The sequence below is a fragment of the Platalea leucorodia genome, assembly GCF_965183815.1.
Source record: "Platalea leucorodia genome assembly, chromosome: W".
In the NCBI taxonomy this organism is placed as follows: domain Eukaryota; kingdom Metazoa; phylum Chordata; class Aves; order Pelecaniformes; family Threskiornithidae; genus Platalea; species Platalea leucorodia.
This window is the reverse complement of record NC_138859.1, coordinates 23,507,707-23,532,827: the sequence shown is the minus strand read 5'-3', so window position 1 is coordinate 23,532,827 and position 25,121 is coordinate 23,507,707. Positions and strand designations below refer to the sequence as shown.

The window sequence follows — 25,121 nt, the reverse complement described above, 5'->3', positions numbered from 1 at the left end:
TACTTTTTTTTTACCTCCTCTAAGTCTCAAAAAAGAAATAAAAATATGGCAGTTTTACAGAAAGTCCCAAGATGCTTTTTTTTTTTTAAACATCAGTTCATGGAGTCCATATGACTATATGACTGTTTGAGACTGAGTGCTCCATTTTTTAAGGTTTTGTTTGTTTGGTTTTTTTTTTATTCCTCTTAGTTTGAAAATGTGAACACTGGTCTCAGATCAGAAAAGCCAAATAGAAAGAACAGAGGTTAGATTTGTTTGGCTTTTCTAACCTCTTGATTTTATATGCAAATTCAAGACTATATTCTGGGCATGACCTGTGAGTTTTGAATGTTTCAGGCTGGTAATATTCGCCTCCTTAACTCCCTTTCACAATTTACATTTTAAGCTGTTTCCAAGTCAAAAACCATTACTTCTATATGAAGTTGTTAAGAAGTATTGGAGAGGGATATGGTTCTATTTAGACTTTGTGTGAACATATGTGACAGAATTAAACTAACCACAAGGAAAGAAGGCCCTAAATAGATGGCTCCAGTTAATCATTAACCTTCCTAGAGACTGATGAGAGTGGGAGGAACCTGGGCCTTATATAAATCCATTTTTTTATTTGTTTATTTATTATTTCACAGGGAAAAGAAGGAAGGGTGACCTTTAGGAAAGATGTGCTATTGCAGGAATGCTTGGGGAGAAGCTTGCTTTTCTAAGTGTGTTTTGAACTTCTATGGGTGAGAGGACTTATGAGGAAACAGATGAAGAGATGTTGGCTCTGAATACTCGTATATCACTTTTTAAGGACTGTTGCACTACTGTTGCACTTCTTTTTCTATTTTATGTTGTGGTCAGGTCCCTCTGATCCATGAGGCAATAGCTCAATGTTCTGGGGGAGAAGTAGGGGGAGAGGGAAAATGAGAGGGTGGGATGCCAGACAGCAGGACTTGTTCAGGAGGCTGTAGGAAAGATGTGTGTCTCTACTGTTCCTCAAGGGACAAAAGAGGGTAGCAAAAGCAGGGAACATGTAGCTCAGAATATGATAGTAATCCCATATTCCATTATTAGTAATGGAGCAGGAGTTTTTCCTCATTTTCCTGTGGACATAGAGAGTTATTAAGGCTGGAGCTGTTCACTGTGCCTTTACTTCAGCAATGAACATCTAGGCTACTCAATACCTAGAAGCCTTTCTCCTAAGGACAATAATGAGCCCTCAGGTTATTGTACCCTTGGTCCCACTATTTGCTTGGGTTGGTATATCAGAGATCATAACTTGTTAGAGTACAAACTTAAAGGTCATGAAACTATTCTCTTGAGAGAGAAGTACAAAAATCATTCTATACCATCCATAGCCTTATAGAAATATTTAATCTGACACTGAAATGCATGCTGTGAAAATTCATTAACAGTATAGGGTCAGACTAAGATGAATGGCTGCTATTTTTAGTTTGTCTATAGGGAAGTAAGTATCCTAGGCACCAATGGGCTTCTCACCATTTGAATGTGCTATGGTTGATGAATGCAAGGCCCACTACATATTATAGAAGAAGCTTAGGAAGATAAAGCCAAGTCACTAGAGGGAGTGGCTAGTTATATTTTGCAGATGAGAACATCTGGCAGAACTAAGAGAACAAGCCCGAAGAAATCTAGTTAGGCCCAGGAAAGAAAGACTATTCAAGAACAAAACAAAAACTTTTGCATAAGGCTAAAAAGTACCACAGAGTTACTCTTGTTACTGTCTCAGGAAATTTGACTCAGCTGATTAAATGTTAAGGTCCTTCTGAAATGCTGAAGAAGGTTAGTCCAGAGGCATATGACAGCTGTATGAAAGACTGTGCAAAGTAGACATAGAATGTAAAAATGCTGTGAAAATTGCAAAGGGTCTTAAAGGAAATCTCAGCAGTGTCAGGATTCAAGTTATATCAGAAAATACAGATATTGCAGAAAGGTTCTGCAGAAGTACAATATATTTGCAAACACTAATTTCGTTGAGAACTGGGCATAGACCAATGTTTATAGAGCTTTATAATAAGAGGACTTATAGGCACTTTGGGAGCTGCTGCTAAACTAAGCTCCATCCTTATTGTTAAAGACAGCTAGACTGTGGCAGTACTATTAAAGAACTTCCCCCAATTGCAAATAATGTAAATGAAAATGACAGTAATGAGACTATTTCTGTAATGCTATGTGCATGTGTCTAGTATTAATGTTTCAAAAAGGATGCTGTTGGAAAATGAGAAATGAGTCCTCCTCATTGCTTTTTTTCCTGAAACAAGTGCTGGAAATACAGTTTACAGTATCTTAACAAGTTCAATGTATTTTATCCAAGAGAAGGTGAAGAGATGACTTGAGTAAAACACATCTCTTGATTACTGAAGGTGGATGTTTATTTAATCTAGTAGAAAATGGCCTAGCAAGATAAATATGCAACTACAAAGTGCAAGGTTTTTTAGTAGTTAATCATTAAGACAATATTCCTGTGGGTGTGACTCTTGTACAAATGCAATCTTTTATCTAATATATGTGTCTTACTGAAAACCTATTGCAGCTCAATTAGAAATCGTGGGCTTGTAATTGTAGATTACCAGTTGTAGTGATCGTTGATCAAACTAAATGAACATAGAAATCCTCTGCTGTATTTCTGAAAAGAATCATTCACAGCAGTTCAGATACTGATGCTGGCTTCTGTCAGACAAAAGCAGCTATGTGTCAGGAACTCCAGGGAAACCTCAATAGGAAGTACAATCTAGGAGAAATAAACTTTTTCTGTTATTTAACTGCCTTCAAATACTTTGGGAGGGAGTTTTGGTGCCTGGAATTAGGTGCTGCTTTAAATATATGCATATCCCGAACAACTCTACTCTAAATATGCACAAACACATTAAAGTGAATAAAATTCCCTTTGATATTCAATTAAATATGCAAAGCAATGTCAAAAAAGAACTGGTGTGAAACATTCAAATAATGTAATGGTTTAGGTTTTTTTTTCCCTTTGGCCTTTACATTTAGGAATAGGTGACAGAAATTATTGAAAACAAGTTTATATTACTTCTGGAGCAAAATCTATAAATTTTTAGTTGGTGAGCATCTCTTCACATAAATATAGATTGTTTTAAAACAGAAAAATACTAGTGTATGTTACTTAAATGTTGTTCTGCTATTTATATAAAAGATAAAGATCTTTCCAGGCAAAAAGGTTTCTAAGAAAAGCAGGTAGAAAGTTGCTTTTGTTTTTCTTAACCTTGGTGCTGTCCAAAATAAATAATGCTTTTGCATTGATCCAACTGAAGATCCATTTCAGATTCTTGTTACAGACAGTCTAGTCAATTCTTGTACAGATCTAGGGCTTGACATAAAACAATCCACAAAACCAACTAAACAGTAATCAGAATGTAATAACAGGTTTATTTAAATACAAGGTCTGGGCCAGTTAGCAGCAAATGAATGCTGGTTTGTGGGACATTGACACATCAACAAAACTTTTAAATGCAACGCAAATGGAAACTGCAAGAGACAACATTTTAAAAAGGAGGAAAACCACACCAGGGTAACAAATACACCTAATAATGCAATCCAAACTAAGAGAATAGACACCCTAAATTGAGTGTGAAGATCCTCATGGAAGTTGTACTACTCTAACGTCCTTCTTGATTTCTTTGTTCTCTGCTGCTTCTCTTGGGCCTGTTCAGGTAGTCATAAGATGTGGTGCAAGGAATCGGGACAGTATTGAGAAGCTGGGGGCAAAGAGAGTGTAGGTAGTAGGATGTGAGACTACTACATATGACACTGAGTCTCTAGATTGTCTTTGATGTCTTAGAAACTTCATCTTCAGAAGAGGGCTCTGAGGAAGTTCTCTGAGGTACAAAGTCAGTGAGCTAGAAGCATTCAGGGAGTTCTTCTAGAATCACATCCTCTGTAAGCAGACTGACTACTTACCAGTGTAAAGGCTACTACTTAGCTAGTAGTAGATAGCAAGCCTACTTGCAGCCAGACCAGAAGTCATATAAGGAAAAAAGTCTTTGTTTAAACTTGTCTTTATTTTTTTATAAACAGGTTTTCTGGCTCCCAAATGTAATCTTGTAGCCAGGATTTGATATTCATAAAATACAAAACACTATCTCCCAAGTAATAACTTACTTTTTATTTATGAACTGTCTTGTCCTAAAATATACAACAGGAAAATCCCACTGTATAGTTAATGTTTAGTCACTCATGTATATTTTTATTTGCTGCTTCTTAGGTTCCTGTGCTTATGCTATTTGGATTTAACGTAGTTTTGAATTGTTTTCCAAACTGAAAGTAACTTGCTTATTCTGTTAGAAATTGACATAAAAATAGATAAAGACAGGACAATTATATGCTTAAATGACATGCTACTCATGGATTAGTGGATTCTAATGCAATAGAAAGGGTAAGACAGAAGTGATATGAACACTGTAAAAGATTCACACTTGCATCTCTTGGTGCTGAGGCTCTTCCCTCCCTCACACTTCTGCCCTCTGACCACCATGCATTTCAGCTGTATGCTGCAAATGAGCTAATTTTGAAACAGTCAGTGTTTAAGTTTTGGTAGAATTTATAACCTCCATAGGAAAAGAGCAAGCACAGATGTTGCCTGCCTTGCTTCTCACCTTAGAATTGGCATATTTTCCAAAAAGCCCTACATATTTTTGAGGACACTTGGGGTTGCGTGCTAACAGACTCTTGTATTCAGTGTCTGAGTTCACAATGATCACTTTATTCATTTAGGTTAACTTTCACTGAATCTGTATTTAAAAGTCACTGGGGGCCTTTCCCACACATATGCACAAACACTTGCTGGTCTTCTCTCCAAAATAGCACTGGTAGAGTTTGATATACTTATAGTTTTCGCTGCTACTTGTTTCTTGTTTGGGCAGAAGAAAATCCTCTTCACAGAGCTTGAACATCAGTTGTAATTCCCAGCAGAGATGTCATGATATTAGAAGTAGCTGCAAATGAAACCAATTATATGTCCTGCATTCAGTAAAGTGGTGCAGAACAAACTTGATTGAAAGGCTCTATCCTCACTGTAAATTTGCTCAGATTTTTTTTTACATGGTTGAAAAGGGAGTCTTAGGAACAGCAAGAATTAAGGTCCTCTGCATACTTGTAATTAAGGTCCTCTGCATACCTGTCCACCAGCATACTCAGAGCACGTAAACATTTGCTCATGTGATACATGGAAGGACAGGTTAGAGCACAGATGTAGGAATCAGGAAAGCTGGAGTTCTGATGTCTCCATTCTCATGATATACTAAGTCATATGGCATATGTATTGAGGAAAATATAGGCATAATGATATTTAAAAATGCTATGAGACCTAACATCATAGAGCTAAATAGTGATTCTCCAATCTGCCCTTTGTAAAGGACACTACATAGATTGGGCTCTCTCGGGAACACAATGGCTCAAAACTAATTTTTTGCTCCCTGATTGAGCAATAATATAGCTACTGTTTGTATCAGAAATTTATATAACTCTCATAGTCTACAAGTTGGCTTCCTAAGAGAGTGAACTGAACACATCACACCAGGTCGCAATTAGACCACAAGACAAGCAAGCTTCAGAATCGATTCTTCTGTATATGCTGGCTGTGCAGTTCTGGTCATTTTGGGGTTCCTGATGTTTGTACAGTGTTGTTTATGTGAAAAAAGCTATACAATATCAGTATAACATACATCATATTTAGCAATACCTTTCCTGAAGTATCAACAATTTTAGTAAGCAAACAATACCAAAAATATATAAAGTGAGTGTTTGAAGCAAAGCAGTGTTCTTTACAATTAATGAAATTACCTCTTCCTTTTTTTAGTCATCTAGAGTATTCACAGTATTGCACAATAAAAAACAGTTCTGTGCCTTCTGTTTTGTTTTTGATTACTTTATTTTGATCAAGAAAAATCTGAAAAGTGAGCAGCTAAATAAGCAGTTGTTCTTGAAAAACTGCTCTTGGAAAGTAACGATGGGCAAATTTCTTCTCCTTCAAGAAGAAAAAAAGTATACTTCTGGATAAGTATGTGCCTATATATTTAAATGAATGTTTTTCTTGTTGAAATGCTATGAGAGATAAAAACTAAAATACATCAAATTGTGCCCAGGTATAACACATTTTACTGGTTTCGATGTCAGCAATTATCTATCCATTTATATTCCATATCATTTATTGTTAGCACTTTATTTTGGACTCAAGTTAAAGGCAGATATTTATTGTATGTCATTAGAAATTCAGCATAGATTTTGTGGCACTATCAGTTCCTTACTAATTGCAGAAACTAGTCAGAAAAAGGAAGGCAGTTCAGAAAAACACAACATGATACAGAAATGATATTTCACAAGACAACATTATACAGAAAGAGACCTGCAGTTTCCTAGTGTGACTCAATTGTTGCTCAAAACAAATCCCATTTTAAATAAATTCTTAAAAAAGATAAAATAAAAGTGGAATCTCTCCTTCTGAAGATAAAAACACTGTAGTAAATGGGCAGTGGAACATATGCTGTTGCTATATGATTTATTACTGAATCTTTGACACACTTTAAAATCTCTTCTGAGAGCAAGTATGGAAATTATTTCAATATTGCTACTTATTGGTTCAGTGAAAATGCTGTCACAATCCTCGAACAGTGCTGAATTCCATTTTGTGTTTCCTGGGAACTTCCAGGGTTGCTTATCTGGAAGTCAGAAATGAATGTCCCAGAGGAACAGATCAAGTAGCCTATCTGGTCTTTCTATCATTAAACTATTTATTAATCTCACTAAACTAGTTGCATTAATAATCACTTTTCAGTAGATAAGGATAAATACACTTCTTCGGGTTTTTGATTACTAAAAGTATACTGATTTTTTTCAACAGGAAATGAGTTTAGGTCAAATTGTGTATCACCTGGTCTTATGGTATCAGTTCTACCTTGTCTACAGAGAACGACAGGTATGTTTTCATATACAGATTCACAAGGTAATGTTTTGACAGGCAGTTTGATTCTTTCTAGTAACACTTCAGTGGAAGTAGGTCACGTATTGTCTTTTTAACTTTCTAAAAAAACTACGGGCTTGATCTTCTCATGCAATACAAAACATACAAAAAGTGCATGCAAAAGCCAAACCAAGTTACAAAATATGCAAAACCCTTAGAAACATGCCATGCCACTTCAGAAAGAACAGTGATTTGGCTTCCATTGCACAGATGGAAAGAAAGAGAGAATAATTCTTTGGAGGACATTAAAGACAGTGAGGTTTTTCCTTAGTTGCCAATGCCTGTCATAGGTGGGTTTGAAATACAATATTAGGAGATAGTAAGAGAAGGTGACATGTATTCATTTGCTATAGTGTTAACAAGTGTCATGTCATTCTACTTTTCCTGTACCCTAACTTTCACTTGGACCTAGTGTGATCTCTCTTTCTCTCTTCCCCTCATCTCTCTCCAACCTGTTCCATCAGGTGCTTGTCAATAGTTTCTTTGTCTTTCTCTGCATTGTTCCATAATCCCACTTCCCTTACCTGACCTCATTAAGGACCAGGCCAGAGCTGTAAAATCCTTTACTCAGTTCTACCTGTCATGCTTGGAGTTGGAAGAGAGGCACAAGATAAGCCGCCAACTCACAGATCTCATCAGCAGCATTAGGGAGGCAATCGGCCTAACTTTTCACCTCCACCTTATTTAATGGCTATAGGATCTTGGGATACTCACATTACTCACATTACTAGCCTTATTCTAGCTGCCTTCCAGAGTCCACTGTATAGTGTCAGAGCAGGAGTGTCTGTCCCTCTATGTGGATGCTAGTATAGCTCACCTGAGAGCTCACAAATATGTCTGGAAAACACTATTCATCCTTCACTGATGTATCATACTGGAGGAGTTTCCTAGAGAAACAAAGTAAGCTGAGTTCATCAGATCCTTCATCGAAGTTCAACACAATGCTTGATTTCACAGTCCTCACTGAAAGTGAAAACTATGTGACCTTTCCTGGGTTTTGGTTTCAGCATCAGCACTGAAGGCAACCAGCAACTAATGCAACTAATTCAGAGCTCATCAGTGTATGGACTACTTTAAATTGCAGTATAAATTACATTTCATCTGTCTGTACCACAAATCTTATAGTATAAGAAGCTGACTGATAAATATTGGCTGATGAGTGAAACTTTGGAGCAAGTCTTTTATCTTCAACAGCTTTCTAAAACTCTGAATAATCTCTCTACATCTGTAATTGTGCAACAATATTATACCTCTCTCATTCGACTTATTCACCAAGTTATTACTAAACATTAGTTTCCACTGTGGCTCAGTTATCTAGTTTTATTGTGCCCTACTGGCATTGCTATAATCCTCTTTCACCTTGAATTCCCTAAAACACTTTGCTGACTCACTCCATCTATTTGCCAACTCATTGTGCTGAAAAACACCCAGTTCCAGCACTGATGCTCCTTTTATAAACCTCTTTCAGTGTTAGATAACTAGCCACGTGACCATACGCTATTTCTGTTTATTTACCAACTATTTATTCACAGCAAAACTTTGTGCATCTGCTTGTCCTTTCAGTCCAGTTTTGAAAATCAGGAATGCTTTTCCTAAAGCCCACAGAGTTAAGTAAAAATATAAACAGTTGGAGAAACAGCACAGCCAGGAATTGTATCTTTGCTTGGATTTACAGATTTCTATTAGAGTACCTTTTCAGAGATTTTGTGAGAAAATTTGACTTTTTCAGCAGCCTAAGTTCATTATACTTGCCTAATATGCTTTTCTTTTAAAAAGACTGCATAAGTTATACTTTCTGATAGACCTTTATCCATTATATTGTTACCTCTTTCAGAGAAAACTAACAGACTATAGAGAGGTACCATGCAGCTTTACAAAAGCCCTTCTTTTTGGTTCCAAACAAAAGACTCTGAAATTGCCTGCATTTAGTACTCTTCCAAACACATTTTGTCTTCCACCTACTCTCCCACAGCATGGTTTATGTCTAAAAAAAAAGAATAATGAGGAATAAATGGGGAAGAGAAAATAATAAAAGTTGAGAAAGCGATTCAGAAAAAATAAAAAAATCTTCCAAAAAGGCAGGACTGAATTTAGAGAAATCAACAGCAAAAATAGACATTTCAAAAGGATTTAAGATGAGCTGACACCTCTGTAGACTTAAGATATATGTAAGATAAAATGAAAGTTTTACTTCTATGAAGTTTTGAATTATGTTTAGTATTAGTTTGGCATGCATTTAGCAATGACAATTATGTAATAGGTGATGTTCTTCTTCCTCCATTCCAAGCAGCTTATGAATTTGACTTTCTTGCTCATTTTCTTTTTGAGAAGCTGACAGGCAACTTCCCACATTCCATTTCTTGCTGTGGTTTATAACCTTAATGATAATGACAGATATTTCCCTAGGTTCTTTCTTAGGTAAAGTTCACCAGTATATACATTTTTAAGATTACCACAAGTATGCATTTTAGAGATACTGGCTAGCTTCTTCTCTAAGTATAGCACCATTTTTAAAGATATATTATTTATTTTTGTGGGTAGCTCAGTTATTTTATGCTGTAGTTTCTCAGAGGAATACCATCTTGCCCCAGTGGTTTACTGCAATGGAAGTTCTAGCTTTACCCTCTTTCTCTCTGACAGTGCTATACATTCTCTAGCTATAGAGTAACCTCTGGATACACATTTCCTCTTTCTCTGATGTAGTGGCATCCAGCAATAAGCAAACACTTAGCTTATACACTTAACTATCACATTTACTCTTAGAACAGGGCCTCTCCATCCAGACAGCCTCACATCTCAAAACATCTTCTCTGGTAAATTCTCATCCTCACAAAAATATCCATTTATATATCCAGTTCCTGCCCAGCAGCAACTAGGCAAAGAAGAGTGGGAAGAAGCTGGTAGGACCAAGGACTATGGAAACTTCTTCTTCAAATTAGAGAGGCCTGTCAGTACTAGCGATTATTATTAACAGTATAAGGGATGATAACAGTAGTGGACAGGATTATCCTTGATGAGTGTTGAAAAAGACTTGTTCCTGTCTGAACTGACTGCAAAGACATGGTCAGTGTCTTTGTAGTCTAGCAATGGTTTGTTAAAAAATAAATGACGTCTAAATCAATTTCTTGCAGCTACATTCTATTTAACAAAATTATGCAATTTTAGACTTGACTTTGACGTCTTTCAGTTATGCAAACTGATTGTATATAGTTCATCCACTTATTGAGAAACAGAATATTTTGCCAACACTAATGAAAGAGAAGAATAGATATAACATGATGATACACAGATAGTTGAGCCCTAGGGACAACATACTGGACTGTTAGCTCTCTCCTGACCCAAAGTTTCAAAAAGGAATATTAACTAAGGACTTGCTTTCCCTTTGACTTTATTTTTTTTATATCAGTTCATTCTGAGCAAGCTGAGTCCAATTCTATAGGTCAGTTTTCAATAATATTTGAATAGTGACTCTCGTGTGAAGTTTCATGTGTTACTTAATCTATAAAAAGATTCTATTTCAGTCTTAAGCACAGATGCCTCAGAAATCAGAAGTTATGATAAAGCATTTTTTTCTAAGATTACCTTTTCCTAGGTATTAGAAAGTATAATTAGAGAAGTAATAATTTCTCAATAGATAATACTCCAGTAATGAAAAAGTAAAAGCATACTTGTTTAGGTGATGAGTGTCTCTGGAAGCTCTATTTACTTGGGTTTCCACAGAACTGTAAGGTGCTAAATATCTTGCAGATTCTGGCTGCAAGCGTTGCAAATTCCTAATCTCTCTACTCTTTCTAGGAATGTGTTTCAAGTCAATAGAGGAAAATATAGAGATAAAAAAGAACTTTTAATTTGCTCACAGAATAGGTCTCGAGAGATGCTTTTAACCTTTTTAATTACCCAAAAGGGAGAGAAGGCCTGAATTCCCCTTGCAACTTCTTGCCATGGATATCACATGAACAAAAATGTATCATTTCTAGCCAGGACTGTTAAAATTACAAGGGGTGATACTTGTGAAGAAAAACAGAAGGAAAACAGAGATTTTGTTTGACAAAGTCTTTGAATAACAGATTTGTGTCAACAAATCTGAACTACGTTTACAGCCCTGTTAGAGGTTATACCAGATCAATGGCCAAAGGTATCAGTCTTAACCCACAATGAAGTTACTTATTAATCAAAATGCAAACCTGTACATGATAATACTTTATTACTTTCTCAATAACAAGTTTGCAGCCAGAAACCTAAAAACCTCTTTCTGACATAGCGATGACTAAAACCATTAACTAACCTGGAATTCCTTTTTTTCCTTCAACTAAAGATAAATAAGATTAACAAAATAAGATTAACAAAATAAATAAGATTAACAAAAGTAGCTATGGTTACAGTCACAAATACAGTCATATGAGGACATCTGGTAATGACCCAAGTCACTCCTCAAGTCAATTCATTAATATATTTTTAGCTATTCTCTCTTGCTGAAATAGTGTACTCACTAATACTTTAATGATTACTCTCAACAAAATCTCATCAAGCCACTACCACTAACATTACAGCAAATATGCAGTTATTCAGTGGAGACAAACACAATCAGCCAATAACACTCCCTTCCCAGCATGTCTGTAAGTGAGGACTTTCTTCTACAGGTACAGAACTGAAAGTACTCTGAAAGTTGTATAAGACAACCAGCAAAATCAATTTATTGACTTGAAGTGCTTTCCATATTAGGAAAGGTAGCCATGAAGCAATGTGGCTAGGCAATATTTGTAAATAGGATCCTTACCTTCCTAAAGAAAATTACAGGTAACTGTTATAAGCATCTATTGTCAATTAAAAAAAAAAAAAAAACCAACCCTAATCTAATAGCACCTGTCCTGGTTTCAGCTGGGAGAGAGTTAATTTTCTTCTTAGTAACTGGTATAGCACTGTGTTTTGGATTTAGGATGAGAATAATGTTGATAACACACTGATGTTTTAGTTGTTGCTAAGTAGTGCTCACACCAGTCAAGGACTTTTCAGCTTCTTTTCAGCTTCCCATGCTCTGCCAGGTGCACAAGAAGCTGGGAGGGGGCACAGCCAGGACAGCTGATCCAGACTGGCCAAAGGGCTATTCCATACCATATGATGTCATGCTCAGTATATAAACTGGGGGAGTTGGCGGGGGGGGGAGCGATCGCTGCTCAGGGATGTGCTGGGCATTGTCGGTGGGTGGTGAGCAATTGTGTCGTGTATCACTTGCTTTGTATATTTGTAAGAGACTGAAGTGTTAAGAACAATTGTCTCAAAGCTTGCTTGTGTGTTCATCTGATAAGACCGGACAGTAGACCACTCTTTTGTCTGACAAGACCCGAGGGCAGACCACTCTTTGGCTTATCAAGTACCACCATCTGGCAAGGAAGCCTGTGCAAACTTGATGGAGCAGCAGGCCATTCTTTGGCTTATCAGGTAGCATCCTCTTGCAAGGAAACCTGTGCAAACTTGCTGAAGCAGCAGGCCATTCTTTGGCTTATCGGGCAACACCAAGAATAGGACACCAACTGGTATCTGGTCAGGGCGCTTGCCCCACCAGGAGATGTGCATGTGTTGGGTACGTGATGTTGCCCTGGGTAACCAAACAGAAACGAGAGGGCAAACTCCCTCTCCAACACCAGATAAAAGACGGCACCACGAAACCTGAGTGTGGCCATCCACCACCGAAAAACAGAAGACAGGACCAACGGGACGCCGCTGGATCCATGGTGGTGACTATCCTTTGCTTCTCTCTCTCTCTGGATGCTTGCTTATATTTCCTCCTAATATTTCCTGCCTTTCCTATCGCTTTACTCTTTTATATTTACCCAATAAAACGTCTGATTGGCGGCATATGACCTCGTTTGTGTCTTAATTTTGCCCTTGGGATCATTACAAACCTTCCCCGAGCCTGACAATCAGACCGGGACTTAACAATATTATTATTGTATTATTATATTATTATTACTACTACTACTATTCTATTTCATTTTACTTCAATTATTAAACTGTTCTTATCTCAGCCCACGAGTTTTTCTGACTTTCACCCTACCAATTTTCTCCCCCACCCCACCGGGGGGGGGGAGTGAGCGAGCGGCTGTGTGGTGCATAGTTGCTGGCTGGGGTTAAACCACGACAGTCCTTTTTGGTGCCCAACATGGGACACGAAGGGTTTGAGATAATAACAGATTAACCAGAGTGTATTAAGGAATTTGTATCTGTTAACAGTTGCTGGTCATAATATTGATTCATCTGCTCTTGGTATTAGTCTACCTGATCTGCACCATGCTCTTGTTTTTGCAGTATGTGTTAAAGAAAGATTGGCATTGGGTTTTGCAGTTTGCTGTGCTCTGCAGTGATTAGTGGTGTTTTGCCTGGGAGATTTGTTATTAAAACACTGACCTTGAGCCTTATCTGGTATTTGGGTTCTGTAGTGAAGCCATTACTGTACTTCGGGTACCACCTCATGGAGACAACTAGCAATTATACTCCTTCTTCTGAGAGGCTTTTGATGGAGGAAATACAGAATGGCACCTTCGCTGCCTTCTTCTATGATGTTTCCTCCTTCATTACAACAACTTTTCATTATCTTGAACATCCTTGGGTAGTTAAGATATATCTATTGGTAGTTCTTGGGAATATTGTTTTGGTTTTGTCTAAGGTTAATAAACATTTTAAGAATATCATCCAGAGATCTCCTCCAAGGCTGGATAGTTATGAGTGGCAGGGTGTGTGGGAGAGTATGGGCAAATGCCTAGGACGGTGGGCCCCTCCAGTGTTTTGGAATTTCACCCCTGAACAAGTGCAGAATCCTGAAAAATTAGTAGAACTTTTGGAGAAAGTATGCTGTCATCCTGACAATTCTAGGGAGACACAAATCACTGCAATGTGCTGGGGCCTGGCCCATGCCTACCGAGCCCTATTCAACACTATTCAGAACCCTCAAGGGGAAGAGAAGGTCTCTGGATCTGACGACAAAACGACTGGTGCTGCGGCTGCGCCAGCCCCGGCAACAGACACTGTGGCTACGCCAGCCCCTGTGACGAGCACTGCCGATATGCCAGCCCCCGTGGCAGGCTCTGTGGCTATGCCAGCCCCAGCAACAGGCACTGCAGCTATACCGGTCCCGGTAACAGGCACTGCGGCTATACCAGACCCCGTGACAGGCTTCGTGGCTATGCCAGTCCCAGTAGCAGGCGCTGTGGCTACACCAGAGAACCAATCCATGCCAGTATCAGTCGCCCCTATACACAAGAAAAAATACACAAGAAAATCAACTCATTTAGTAAGGGCTGATGATGAACCAGGGCCATCACAAGAACAGGAGGAGGAAGAGGCAGAACCCACAAATGAGATGGTAACAACCCGATCTCTGACACTGAGTGAGCTGCGAGATATGCGAAAAGATTTTAGTCGTCATCCAGGCGAGCCCATCATCACTTGGCTGCTCCGATGCTGGGATAACGGGGCTAGTAGCCTGGAATTAGAGGGTAGGGAAGCCAAGCAGCTGCGATCCCTTTCTAGGGAAGGGGGCATTGACAAAGCAATTGGAAAAGGGGCAAAAGTCCTCAGCCTCTGGAGGCGACTTCTGGCAGCTGTGAAGGAGAGGTATCCTTTCAAGGAAGATTTTTTATGTCAGCCAGGCAAGTGGACCACCATGGAGAGAGGTATCCAGTACCTGAGGGAATTAGCCATGCTGGAGGTGATGCATAATGACCTAAACAATGAGCAGTTATCCAAAGATCCAGATGAAGTCCAGTGCACACGACCCACGTGGCGGAAGTTTGTATGGAGCACACCATCATCGTATGCAAACTCTTTGGCAGTAATGGCCTGGAAAGATGAAGAGGGACCAACAGTGGAAGAATTGGCTGGCCAACTCCAACGATACGAAGAAAGTCTCTCTTCCTTCCTACGGGCCTGCGTCTCGGCTGTGGAGAAACTGCCTGACATGCTAGCTGAGAAATTATCCTGGGAGTTCCAGCGATTCAAAGAGGACATGTCCTACTCCTCACCTGTACGGACCAGTATCTCAGCCATCAGGAGTAAGCATCCCTCTCTTCACCACGGGCCACCATGTGGTTTTATCTGCGTGACCACGAAGAGGACATGAGGACATGAGGAAGTGGGGTGGAAAAACTACCTCGACCCTAGAGGCAAGGGTACGTGAGTTGCAAGGAAAAACAACTAAAAAAGGTAGTTCTCCCAGGAAAATTGCTGCTTCAGTTTCCAGTGAGCAGGTCCCCAGACAGGGTAGAAGGGCTGATTTTGCTTCCGATCTCAATAAAGGGACTTTTGATTCGCATTTACAAGAAGCGAGTAACGAATGCTATGACCAGGACTAGAGGGGCCCTGCCTCCAGCCAGGTGGAGGAAAGGGACAACCGGGTGTACTGGACTGTGTGGATTCGATGGCCTGGCACATCAGACCCACAGCAGTATAAGGCTCTAGTGGACACCAGTGCACAGGGTACCCTAATGCCATCAAGCTATGAAGGGGCAGAACCCATCTGTATTTCTGGAGTGACAGGGGGATCCCAACAGCTGACTGTATTGGAGGCTGAAGTGAGCTTAACCGGGAAGGAGTGGCAGAAGCACCCCATTGTGACTGGCCCAGAGGCACCGTGCATCCTTGGCATAGACTACCTCAGGAGAGGGTATTTCAAAGACCCAAAAGGGTACCAGTAGGCTTTTGGTATAGCTGCCTTGGAGATGGAGGAAATTAAACAGCTGTCTACCCTGCCTGGTCTCTCAAAGGACCCTTCTATTGTGGGGTTGCTGAGGGTCAAAGAACAACAGGTGCCAATCGCTACCACAACGGTGCACCGGCGGCAATATTGCACCAACAGAGACTCCCTGATTCCCATCCATAAGCTGATTTGTTGTCTGGAGAGCCAAGGAGTGATCAGCAAGACTCGCTCACCTTTTCACAGTCCCCTATGGCCAGTGCAAAAGTCTAATGGAGAGTGGAGACTAACAGTACACTATCGGGGCCTGAATGAAGTCACGCCGCCACTGAGCACTGCTGTGCCGGACATGCTAGAACTTCAATATGAACTGGAGTCAAAGGCAGCCAAGTGGTATGCCACCACTGACATCGCGAATGCGTTTTTCTCAATCCCTTTGGCAGCAGAGTGCAGGCCACAGTTTGCTTTCACTTGGAGGGGCGTCCAGTACACCTGGAACCGACTGCCCCAGGGGTGGAAACACAGCCCCACCATTTGCCATGGACTGATCCAGACTGCACTAGAACAGGGTGGGGCTCCAGAACACCTGCAATACATTGATGACATCATCCTGTGGGGCAACACAGCAGAAGAAGTTTTTGAGAAAGGGAAGAAAACAGTCCAAATCCTTCTGGAGGCCGGCTTTGCCATAAAACAAAGTAAGATCAAGGGACCTGCACAGGAGATCCAGTTCTTAGGAATAAAATGGAAAGATGGACGTCGTCAGATCCCAATGGATGTGATCAACAAAATAACACCCATGTCTCCACCAACCAGCAAAAAGGAAACACAAGCTTTCTTGGGCATTGTGGGTTTTTGGAGAATGCATATTCCAAATTACAGTCTGATCGTAAGCCCTCTCTATCAAGTGACCCAGAAGAAGAACGATTTCAAATGGGGCCCTGAGGAACGACAAGCCTTTGAACAAATTAAACAGGAGATAGTCCATGCAGTAGCCCTTGGGCCAGTCCGGGCAGGACAAGATGTAAAAAATGTGCTCTACACTGCAGACGGGGAGAATGGTCCTACCTGGAGCCTCTGGCAGAAAGCACCAGGGGAGATTCAAGGTCGACCCCTGGGGTTTTGGAGTCGGGGATACAGAGGATCCGAGGCTGGCTATACTCCAACTGAAAAAGAGATATTGGCAGCATGTGAAGGGGTTCGAGCTGCTTCGGAAGTGGTTGGTACTGAAGCACGGCTCCTCCTGGCACCCCGACTGCCGGTGCTGGGCTGGATGTTCAAAGGGAGGATCCCCTGTACGCATCATGCAACTGATGCTACATGGAGTAAGTGGGTCGCACTCATCACACAACGGGCTCGAATAGGAAACCCCAGTCGCCCAGGAATCTTGGAAGTGATCATGGACTGGCCAGAAAGCAAAGATTTCAGAATATCGCCAGAGGAGGAGGTGACGCGTGCTGTGGAGGCCCCACCGTGTAATAAACTATCAGAAAATGAGAAGCAATATGCCCTGTTCACTGATGGGTCCTGTCGTCTTGTGGGGAAGCATCGGAGGTGGAAAGCTGCTGTATGGAGTCCTGTACGACAAGTGGCAGAAACTGCTGAAGGAGAAGGTGAATCGAGTCAGTTTGCAGAGGTGAAAGCCATCCTGCTGGCTTTAGATATTGCTGAACGAGAAAAGTGGCCAATGCTCTATCTCTATATTGACTCATGGAGGGTGGCAAATGCCCTGTGGGGCTGGTTACAGCAATGGAAGCAGAGCAACTGGCAGCGCAGAGGCAAACCCATCTGGGCTGCCGCATTGTGGCAAGATATTGCTGCCCGGATAGAGAACCTGGTTGTAAAAGTACATCACGTAGATGCTCACGTACCCAAGAGTTGGGCCGCTGAAGAACATCAAAACAATCATCAGGTGGATCAGGCTGCTAAGATTGAAGTGGCTCAGGTGGACCTGGACTGGCAACAGAAGGGTGAATTATTTCTAGCTCAGTGGGCCCATGACACCTCAGGCCATCAAGGAAGAGATGCAACCTATAGATGGGCTCGTGATCGAGGGGTGGACTTGACCATGGACACTATTGCACAGGTTATCCATGAACGTGAAACATGCGCTGCAATCAAGCAAGCCAAGCGGTTCAAGCCTCTCTGGTATGGAGGACGATGGCTGAAATATAAATATGGGGAGGCCTGGCAGATTGATTAGATCACACTCCCACAAACCCACCAAGGCAAGCGCCATGTGCTCACCATGGTGGAAGCAACCACCGGATGGCTGGAAACATATCCCGTGCCCCATGCCACCGCCCGGAACACTATCCTGGGCCTTGAAAAGCAAGTCCTATGGCGACATGGCACCCCAGAAAGAATTGAGTCAGATAACAGAACTCATTTCCAAAACAACCTCATAGACACCTAGGCCAAAGAGCATGGCATTGAGTGGGTATATCACATCCCCTATCATGCACCAGCCTCTGGGAAAATCGAATGATACAATGGACTGTTAAAGACTACACTAAAAGCAGTGGGTGCTGGGACATTCAAACATTGGGATACACATTTAGCAAAGGCCACCTGGTTAGTCAACACTAGGGGATCTGCCAATCGAGCTGGCCCTGCCTAGTCAAGACTTTTATGTACTGTAGAAGGGGATAAAGTCCCTGTAGTCCACCTAAAAAATATGACAGGGAAGACGGTCTGGGTTACTCCTGCTTCAGGCAGAGGTAAACCCATTCATGGGATTGCTTTTGCTCAAGGACCTGGATGCACTTGGTGGGTGATGCAGGAGGATGGGGAAGTCCGATGTGTACCTCAAGGGGATTTGATTTTGGGTGAAAATAGCCAATGAACTGAATTGTATAATGTTAGTTGCTATATAATACTGGATGTCATCACTTCTATGGTTGCTATGTGCCATATCAACAGCATACAGTAAGAATCACCCAAATTAATGAAGAATGAACTTTGAGGAAACCGAACAAAGTACAGCGGTGATGGAACCAGAACTGGCTTCAGCATGCAACAATCCAACACCAGACACCATCTCTCCTGCCCTGAAAGACTGTTATGACAGATGAAGCCCAAAGTCATGGACTAAATGAACTCAACAAACATTTGTGGAGGGATAGCCTATAGACTAGGGAAATTATATCTATATGTGTGTGAATATATATATATAAAAATATATCAAAAGACTGAAAAAGTGGTAGTGATTAATTGGAATGTATTGGAAGGTGTAAGACCTGGGCATGACGTATATGGTATGGAATAAGGGGTGGATACTGTCCTGGTTTCAGCTGGGATAGAGTTAATTTTCTTCTTAGTAGCTGGTATAGTGCTGTGTTTTGGATTTAGGATGAGAATAATGTAGATAACACACTGATCTTTTGGTTCTTGCTGAGTAGAGTTTACACTAGTCAAGGACTTTTCAGCTTCCCATGCTCTGCCAGGTGCACAAGAAGCTGGGAGGGGGCACAGGCAGGACAGCTGACCCAGACTGGCCAAAGGGCTATTCCATACCATATGACGTCATGCTCAGCATATAAACTGAGGAGAGCTGGCGGGGGGGGAAGCAATCACTGCTGGGGAACCGGCTGGGCATCGTCGGTGGGTGGTGAGCAATCGTGTCATGTATCACTTGCTTTGTATATTATTATTGTATTATATTATTATTATTATTACTACTACTACTATTCTATTTCATTTTATTTCAATTATTAAACTGTTCTTATCTCAACCCACGAGTTTTTCTGACTTTCACCCTTCCAATTCTCTCCCCCATCCCACTGGGGAGGGGGGAGTGAGCGAGCGGCTGTGTGGTGCATAGTTGCTGGCTGGGGTTAAACCACGACACACCAAAAAGCTATGGTGACAGTAAAAAGCTTGAATGCATATCTAAGAGCACAAAGGAGAAATTACGTAAGTTATTGCAAACCATAGTGGGCTTTTGCTTTACTAGTGTTTCTCTTGAAATTTGGCCTCCCTCTTTTTATTCTAACACAGAGCCGAAAGTTTATCACAATAAGAGCAGACTATCTATGGATAAATCACTGTTATGTTCTAGTTTAAATTAAAACATTGAAATAAAATTAAAAAATTGAGAACTGACAGGCTACAAAAACACAAACTATGGCCATTTATTGGAAACTGTCACCTTATGCACATATTTATAGGACAGGCTGACTGAATAAACATAAGAGGAGACAAATATATGCATTTTAGTTGACGGGGAAAAAATACTGCCATGATCCCATGACCCAAAATAATAAAGCTTTCACAAAGAACTGAAAACTATTACATTGTGGATAAAAGCTAAAACACCCTTAGCCACATCAGTACAATACTGCAGTGAAGCATATATGAAATAGATTTCTAGTGTATGAGGAGAGTTATTGCCTCAAAGATCTTCATTAGCTCTGAAAATTAAGATGGGATCATTTTTCCATGGGAAAAGAAAAGAGTCAGTAGTATAGTCCATTAATAAATATAAGAGGAATTTTGAAAGAAAGGTATTACTTAGTAAAATACAGGAATTCTGGAAACTGAATAGCCAAGCTACTAGACTTGCTGACTGATTACATGCTTGTATGGTATGTACTTGAAGATAAGAATTCTGAATGTCTTGAGTTTATTGTTAGTTGCAAATTACTGCAAACCTATGACATTTTTGTTTTTTAATGTATGCAGCAACAAACTACAAGCCAAAATGAAATAAATATAAAACTTTAAAACATTTTGAAGCTGTGTTAGGACAATCTTGTTTATTCACATGAAATAAATAGTAAACTAACACTCTGTAATTAGCAGAATGCCTGAAAAGACAATGTCTACTTACAAGGAAATTATTTTACATATTGTTTCCAAAAAGGAAACAATATCCCTATCTATCTGAACCAATTCAAGCTATCAAGTCATAAACCTTCTGAATGCCCTGCTCTTGGCTACATAGGTGACCTAGTGATAAAACAAGATATAAGGACTTAGAACAACATCAGTAGAACAGTAGGGAAAGAGAACAAATCTTTAATGGCCAAAATGCAGATATGTGAACTGGAGTCAATTCCCTAACTTATTGCTCCCAACTTTCTTTAACTAAATACATGAACTTTTCATTTGCATCTTCCTAGGCAAAATGAGGATATTTTTTAAAACTTTTTGCATAAAGAAGTTTCACTCCAGGCTTTAACTGTGACTATAACCAGGGAAAAAAAGTTTGCTCAAATAACATGGAACTCATGTCAGACAGGAAGCAGCACAAATAATCAATTTATTTCAACTGAATTATTCATTACTAAAAAGGGTATACTTATAACACTAAACAGACACTGTTTGTGGCTCTTTTCTCCTGTTTCAGGACATGATAAATTTGTGTCACACTGATGGCTGAGAAAGTGAATTGGGCACACTGAAAACAAGTAGGTTCGCTGCTCTCACATATTGTGGCTATGTTCCTTCCCTTCTCATTGCTGAAAGTTTATCCTCTAATAAGTAATTCCCAAGGCGTCCTGCAATAGGAAGCAGGCAGGAAGATATGCCAGGGAAGGTTTAGGTTGGACATTAGGAAAAGGTTCTTCACCCAAAGGGTGGTGGAGCATTGGAACAAGCTCCCCGGGAGGTAGTCACGGCGCCAAGCCTGACAACATTTAAGAAGCATTTGGACAACGCCCTCAGGCACATGGTGTGAATTTTGGAGTTGTCCTATGCAAGGACAGGAGTTGGACTCGATGATCCTTGTGGGTCCCTTCCAACTCAGGACATTCTATGATTCTGTGATTCATGAATGAATGCATTAATAAATGTTTCTTATTGTGGGGCCCATTGGGAGTTCTTTATAATACTTATAAGGAGTTTACAAACCTTCATTAGTTGCATAAAGCAGAAAAGAAAGTTTGCTTTTTTGGAACATACTATTTTGCCCCTTTTCATAATATCACAGCAAAGAACTAAATGCTAGCATGAAACAGAACCAATGACCCTTTATGTACTTACCATGTACCACATGCTTGGCCACTTGGGATCATTGAAATAAGTGGATTGAGTACCACCATGTTTATAATCCCTCTTTATTCTTCTTTTAACCACCTGCTGTTGTATCCACTCCACCTGCCAACAAGGAAAACCTTTGGTAAGTGTTAGGATTCCATGGAGACTATCAAGAAATGTGTGAAATCTTGGGAATTTTCCCATTTACCAGAATTCAAGACATACTACATGTTAAAGAGTTCATTTTGGCAGTGGGAATGCAAAGCTCACCTTGGCATATTGTTCACTAGGGAATATGTCCAATTTAGTTACTACTACAAGTCTCCATGAAAATCTATTTAAATACCCTGCTAGAAAGATTTCATTGGCTAGCATCTTTTGAATAGTAACATTATTATTTTATTATTTTTCATTATTAGACTAGCTCCTCTTTCAATTCTATAAAAAAAAATTACTTTTACAAAGCTTAACAGTATATCACAATGAGAAACGAATGATAGGTTTTTTCTTTTGTTTTATTTAGGTGTGTTCTTGAGAAAAAAAAGTTCAGTAACATACTCAAACATTCTAATTAAACAATATGTAAATCAGCTTCACCACTTGGAGTGAAAAAACAAAAATTAAACTGTATTTTATAGCAGAGTGACTCTTTGTCAAGATTCACTCAGTCAGGCTCTCTGAAACTTTGTTTTATACTACAGTACTCCCAAGGAATAAACAGCTGGGTACTGAGCAACAGGTTAAATTGCAACAATAAGGAAAAAAAGCTTGAAACAAAAAAAAATGAAGATTGGGGTTAAAAATCTAGTTCTGAAAGCCAGATTCTTATGTGTCAGACACCTCTTCAAAGATTCATGACATCCAGAAGGGGCAACACCAAAAGTGACATCAACCTTACAGCAGACAGGACTCCACAGTCATTTCTGCATTATCTAGTCTAATTGGGAGCTAGTTTTCATAAATGTAAACAATATAAACTATTAACAGAGAAACTCAGGTTACATTTACATGCATCTAGCTTCCTGACATCTCATATTTCTGCTGAATTGTTTCACAGGATATAACTATAAAAATTCAATTCACCTCTCTCCAAGAAAGCCAGCCATTTCCTACTTGCAGCCAACTCTGCACCTTACATTTGTGCTGTTTATGAATATCTGTGCATGCATACACACATACATATATATAAAAGAACTTTATTTTCAGCTCATGTATTTCTCTTTGTCACTTGTCAGGGACCATATTAATATCGTTCCTTGCCAGGCTAATGTCTGCACTATGCATCTTTGTCCTGGTTTCAGCCGGGATAGAGTTAATTTTCTTCCTAGTAGCTGGTATAGCACTGTGTTTTGGATTTAGGATGAGAATAATGTTGATAACACACTGATGTTTTAGTTGTTGCTAAGCAGTGCTTACACTAGGCAAGGACTTTTCAGCTTCCCATGCTCTGCCAGGTACACAAGAAGCTGGGAGGGGGCACAGCCAGGACAGCTGACCCAGACTGGTCAAAGGGCTATTCCATACCGTATGACATCATGCTCAGTATATAAACTGGGGAGAGTTGGCCGGGGGGCAGCGATCACTGCTTGGGGCATCGGTCGGCAGGTGGTGAGCAATTGCATAGTGTATCACTTGCTTTGTACGTTATTATTGTATTTTTTATTATTATTGATATTGTTATTGCTATTGTTACTACTACTGCTACTACTACTATTCTATTTCATTTTACTTCAGTTATTAAACTGTTCTTATCTCAGCCCACGAGTTCCCTCACTTTTACCCTTCCAATTCTCTCCCCCATCCCACTGGGGTGGGGGGAGTGAGCGAGCGGCTGCGTGGTGCTTAGTTGCTAGCTGGGGTTAAACCATGACAGTCCTTTTTGGTGCCCAACATGGGACACGAAGGGTTTGAGATAATAACAGATTAACCAGAGTGTATTAAGGAATTTGTATCTGTTAACAGTTATCGGTCGTAATATTGATTCATCCGTTCTCTGTATTAGTCTACCTGATCTGCACCATGCTCTTGTTTTTGCTGTTCTTGTTAAAGACTGGTGTTGGGTTTTGCAGTTTCCTGTGCTCTAGAGTGATTAGGGATGTTTTGCCTGGGAGTTTTGTTATTAAAACACTGGCCTTGAGCCTTATCTGGTATTTGGGTTCTGTAGTGAAGCCATTACTGTACTTCAGGTACCACCTCATGGAGACAATTAGCAATTATACCTCTTCCTCTGAGAGGATTTTTATGGAGGAAATACAGAATGGCACCTTCGTTGCTTTCTTCTGTGATGTTCCATCTGTCATTACAACAACTTTTTTGTATCTTGAACATCCTTGGGTAGTTAAGATATATCTATTGGTAGTTCTTGGGAATATTGTTTTGGTTTTGTCTAAGGTTAATAAGCAGTTTAAGAATATCATCCAGAGATCTGCCCCAAGGCTGGATAGTTATGAGTGGCAGGGTGTGTGGGAGAGTATGGGCGAATGCCTAGGACGGTGGGCCCCTCCAGTGTTTTGGAATTTCACCCCTGAACAAGTGCAGAATCCTGAAAAATTAGTAGAACATTTGGAAAAAGTATGCTGTCATCCTGACAATTCTAGGGAGACACAAATCACTGCAATGTGCTGGGGCCTGGCCCATGCCTACCGAGCCCTATTCAACACTATTCAGAACCCTCAAGGGGAAGAGAAGGTCTCTGGATCTGACGACAAAACAAGAGGCACTGCGGCTGCGCCAGGCCCGGTGAGAGGCGCTGCGGCTATGCCAGCCCCCGCGACAGGCACTGCGGCTGTGCCAGAGAACCAACCCGTGCCAGTATCAGTCGCCCCTATACACAAGAAAAAATACACAAGAAAATCAGCTCGTTTAGTAAGGGCTGATGATGAACCAGGGCCATCACAAGAACAGGAGGAGGAAGAGGCAGAACCCATAAATGAGATGGTAACAACCCAATCCCTGTCCCTGAGTGAGCTGCGAGATATGCAAAAAGATTTCAGTCGTCGTCCAGGCAATCACATCGTCACCTGGCTGCTCCGATGCTGGGATAACAGGGCCAGTAGCCTGGAATTAGAGGGTAGGGAAGCCAAGCAGCTGGGATCCCTTTCTAGGGAAGTGGGCATTGACAAAGCGATTGGAAAAGGGGCACAAGCCCTCAGCCTATGGAGGCGACTCCTTTAAAGGTCCCTTCCATCCCAAAGCATTCTATGATTCTATGATTCTATGATTCTAATTAGTCTTAGGTGCTGTTTGATGTAGCAATGTCTGTAATCCTGCAAGATGCATAGAGTATATCTGTCAAGAAGGAGAGCCAAAGACTTTGGTAAGCACTAAGCCTTAAGACTGAAGAGACTGATTTAAAGTGGGATCAAGATCCCTTTTAACTGGAGGTCTCCTCCATCAAAAAGATTGATTTATAATAGATCTATAAGGAGCCCTACTTCCTTGTCACATGCTGCTAACACATGATTTCTTTTACAG

The 25,121-nt window shown here is 40.4% G+C and overlaps 1 protein-coding gene across 1 annotated transcript in view; it reads right to left on the bottom strand.

The window, feature by feature from the left end:
* LOC309601488 (proprotein convertase subtilisin/kexin type 5-like) overlaps positions 1-25,121 on the bottom strand; it is a gene marked incomplete at both ends in the record, with an annotated part of 236,784 nt that overhangs the window by 159,035 nt on the left and 52,628 nt on the right. The window contains one exon of the mRNA XM_082334513.1: positions 21,654-21,767. Coding sequence (XP_082190639.1) covers positions 21,654-21,767 — 114 coding nt within the window. The remainder of the gene's footprint in view (positions 1-21,653; positions 21,768-25,121) is intronic.